This window comes from Notothenia rossii (assembly GCF_949606895.1).
Source record: "Notothenia rossii genome assembly, chromosome: 1".
Lineage (NCBI taxonomy): Eukaryota > Metazoa > Chordata > Actinopteri > Perciformes > Nototheniidae > Notothenia > Notothenia rossii.
Window position 1 is genome coordinate 43,198,461 of NC_136912.1, and position 4,482 is coordinate 43,202,942.

The following is a 4,482-nucleotide window of genomic DNA, read 5'->3' on the forward strand; positions in this document are numbered from 1 at the left end:
ACGTCACATCCGCTAGTTTTAACACCGCGCCACCGGAGAAAGCAAGCACATAAACAACAGCTTCTCGTCAACGAAAGTTCTTTGTTCATCTCCAGCTAGAACCATAAGCACCACGATGTCCGACAAGATGAGTATGTCCCTGGACGACATTATCAAGTTAAATAAGAAAGGCGGCGGCAGAGGCGGCGGCGGCGGCGCTGGAGGAAGATCATCCGAGCAGGGTGGAAGTTCTGGTCGGGCCGGTGGATCTTCAAGGCCGGCCAGGAGTCGACAGAATAACTTCAACCGTGATAGAAACAACAGAACAACACCATACACCAGGGTAAGAGAGAGAAACCATTCACATGTGGACCAACATTTGTAAATGAAAGCAGCGTGGCGAGGCGTTTCAAAATGCGTACATCGTGGCTGCTTATCGGTCGTTGTTAGCATTACACTTAATGGACTTCCCCTTACTAGTGTGGCTAACTAGATAACTTGGAAGTAGAAACTTAAATAACTGACCACGAATGACTTAAATTGTCTACATTAAATTATGTCAGGGTGTTGAATTACATTTTCAGAAATAATTACTATGAATTAGGGCAGCGCCATTTAACCGTGTCCCCGTGGATATTTGTCCAACATGGCTGCTTTGTTTCCGAAGCTATTCTTCGAGATGCTATAATCTGAAATCTCAGTGAGGAGGAACAATTTCACTTCTCCCGCTAAAACGTTTTCCTCTACTAACTTGATGATTTTTGTTTTACCTAAAATTTAAAAGCTATTATATCTTTTTTGGATAAACTATTTTGTGGATTAGCTGGATGAAACCCTAGCCTGGTTCTCCAGACGTGTAGGGAAGTCATTTAAAGGTATAGTGTTTAGGATTCATTTGAATATATTAGCTGAACTGGTAAAATATATGGGATTTATTGCAATTAGCTGAAACAAATGGCCATTGAGAAAATATTTGCACACATGTTCCCTGCCAGTCATTTAAATGTATCCGTTTCAGACATATCATTGCTTGTTCCCAGAACATTTGGATTCTAAACACACTCTTATGTTTCTCTCAACAGCCCAGAGAGTTGCCAGACAAATGGCAGCATGATATGTTTGAGGAGCATGCTGGTGGACGCAGAGGACAACCGAGCGCTGTGACAGAAAGAAGTGTAGAATGTAACGGCAAGCTGCTGGTATCCAATCTGGACTTTGGTGTCTCTGACTCTGATGTGAAGGTAATTTACTGAATCCCATGAATCCACATTAGCATCAATGTGTTGTGAACAGGACTGATGTTTCTACTCTGCTCCACAGGAATTGTTTGCAGAGTTTGGAGACTTACTGAAGGCGTCTGTACACTACGACCGCTCTGGGCGCAGTAAAGGAACGGCCGATGTTCACTTTGAAACTAACGCAGCAGCACTCAAAGCCATGAAGCACTATAACGGTGTCCCACTTGACGGTGAGGATTCCATTCTCATGTTGAATTAAGTATTGTGATCGGTTATTCTGAATTAATTAATAATAAAATGTAATCCTTTTGATAGGCCGTCCCATGAAAATCCAGCAGCTGACTTCTGACGTTGACACACAGAATAGACCATCTGTACAAAGGTATGTCATATGGGAATGGCGCTGCAGTTTGAGACCAGTATTTGGGAGCACCAGAAAAGATTCACGATATCCCAATATGTGTCTATCCTTTAGGATTGTATGATTTGGGGGCTGTAGGAGGTTCTTATCCCTAATCGGCCAATTGTCACAGAATATGGTGTTGTGTGTGTGTCCCTAGTTTGGAGATGCTGATGGGAGTACCAGCAGCTAAATCAATTTCTTAAACCCTAAAAAAAGTTATGTGTGCCACATTTATGATATTTTCACTGCTTTACTTTCTGACAGGAAACTTCAGCTATTTCATTCATCTATTATCTTGCCAAAACAAACAGTCTCTCTTTTTTTTTATTTATCAAAAAACATTGATTTTATCTTGCATGGATTGTTCTACCATTACCTTGATAAGAAAATTAGTTTTAGCTGGTTACTTAAGGTCTGGTGGCTTTTTAAATTGAGCATACATAACTAGGGATGCTCCGCCAATTTTGGGGACGATCGGTGGAATCAGTATCGGCCGATCCGATGGAGTGGGCGGTGCCTATGGGGATCTTCCATTTTTAAAGTGATGTTTAAAACTCAGTTAATGGGGCTCATTCAAACAACAACCAACATAATTATTACATTCAAATGAAGTACATTATTCAAGTTTACATTAACTTCAGATAATAACATGAGCGGAAGCGCTCTCTTTCCCTCCCTCTCCTGACAGCCTGTCAGTATCTCATGCAGCTCACTGATCCAGTAATGAGTGACCTGACCGTGAAGAATAAATATATGTATAACTAGTGTAGCTTTTTTCAGAGGTAGATAAAGTAGCTAAGTGTGTTAGGTCTAACTCTTAGTGTGTTTCGCTCCGCTCACCGGTCCATCACAGCGGGTGGAGCTACAGGATTTCTGCTTCAGACACGTTGCATACCGCCATTTTATTGTCTTTTTCGTACACCTTAAAATACTGTCGGCATTTTAGAAAGCACCGATCGATCGGTAGTGAGTATCGGCCGATCGATCGGGGCATCCCTATACATAACTGTCCAAAAGGGTTGTCTATTGATGCAATACTCCAATTAATACTTTTAAAGGTAGCTAAAATATGTGTTCCTGCTTCATCATACTACTCTAAAAACTGGTCACCCTTTCAGAATGAGAACCTGTATTTGTCCCACAGAGGGGGAAATGTACATTGTTACACAAAGTAAAGAGCTAAAGACAGCTTAGAAATTAAGAAACATGCATCAAATATGTGGAAGCATACATTGCAGTTATTTACAGTAGGTGACAGCAGCAGCCAGTAATGATAATAATTATGATCTCTTTGCAGTTCAAATGGAGGGTTTGACCGCAGCAGACTTGGACAGCCCAAGTTTGAAAGGAGTGAGAAGAGTGATAGGGGTGATCGCGGTGAAAGGAGAGAAAGAAGGCAAGGTGGTGGTGGCGGCGGTGGAGGTTACAGAGGAAGAGGAGGGCGGGGAGGCGGAGGAGGAAGAGAAAAAAGACCTCAACTTTCTGCAGAGGAGCTTGACGCCCAGTTGGATGCATACAATGCCAAGGTGTGTACTCATGATGCATAAAATAACAGTTTTATATTTGTTCTCCCTGTACTGTATACTGTGTACTGGATGATTTAATAATCACTTTTTTTTTTGTATGTTTCAGATGGACACCAGCTAAAGTTCGAAGCACTCGGAAAGGATGATGCTCCTCTGCCCCTTTTTTCTTTCTTTGTTAAATCTGGTTGATCAGATACGATGTATCGGACCTTATTACACTTTTCGTTGTGTTTTTAAGCCATTTTATTGTATGGACCATGATATTTTGGTGGTTTTTAATATTTTTCAGTATTTTTGTAGCCATGTTTTCTGGAGCAGTTTTATGTTTTGAATTTTTTTGTTTTGTTCTAGGCCACCAGCTCCTGTGCTCTTTTCCAAGTGTATGTTGAGCTGAAACACAATGGATTATTTTTCTTGAATCACCGAATCTTGAATTGGTGGTCCCCAAGTCTGTTTAATGTTATGTGAAAAAGCTTCTGTGCTGAAGTTCTGTCATTTGGTACTGTATACTGGACACATGGACATATTTCATAGGGTTTTGTACATAAATAATTATATTGAATCATGTTTCTGGTGTTCATTTAGAAATGTCTCTTCCTGTGACAAATGCAGTTCCAACTTTTTTTTTAATTAAAAACAAAAAGAATGAACTCAATATTGTCATATTTGAACTATTCTCATATTTCTTAATATGTCAGTCAGGTTAGCTAAACCCCCGTTTACATGGAGACAGTTCGTGTTGTATCCGCTATGTTTCTCTTTCGTATAGCCCGTTCGTTCACACAAGGCCGTAACGGAACCGTGGAAACGGACCCCTCAAATGATAACGGGTCCCAAGGTGGATAGATCTGCAAACGGAACGCTCTGGGGGGACAAACGGCTCCGTGTGTACGCCCTATACGATCAGTTCCTGATAACGATGAAGCCATAGCCCCACCTCAGCTGTAGGTATGGTGGCAGTAGCTACTGACCATGCCTCAGATGTTAGTGCAAAATCTACAGCTCCTCTACCACAACCATCAGCAACAAGAGGACATGGAGAACTACATGTCGCTACATCCACCGCGGAGCATAAACGGGAGGCATCTGTACTACAGCGTGTCTCGTGTGAACGCACAAGTTTCTTGAGCCGATACTGTGAACGGAAGACTTTTGATATCGAATTCGGTTCGTTCTCCATTTCGTGTCCGTGTAAACGGGGTCTAAGACTCTTCGGGTTTCAAACTGTTACACCATATTCTGTTTAAGTGCCATTGAAAGCTATACTTTTTGCTTAACATTTATGGGATGCTTTCATTGTTAAACAAAAGAGCTGTACATATATTAATCTTTCTAA

The 4,482-nt window shown here is 41.3% G+C and overlaps 1 protein-coding gene across 1 annotated transcript; it reads left to right on the top strand.

Annotated features, from left to right (window-relative positions):
* Positions 1-3,796, top strand: LOC307014417 (aly/REF export factor 2-like). Its single transcript, XM_079642298.1, has 6 exons — positions 1-322; positions 1,062-1,220; positions 1,300-1,447; positions 1,533-1,599; positions 2,918-3,146; positions 3,253-3,796. The coding sequence occupies exons 1-6, from the start codon at positions 116-118 to the stop codon at positions 3,265-3,267; spliced, it is 825 nt and encodes a 274-aa protein (XP_079498424.1). The 5' UTR covers positions 1-115; the 3' UTR covers positions 3,268-3,796.
* The last annotated feature ends 686 nt before the right edge of the window (positions 3,797-4,482 follow it).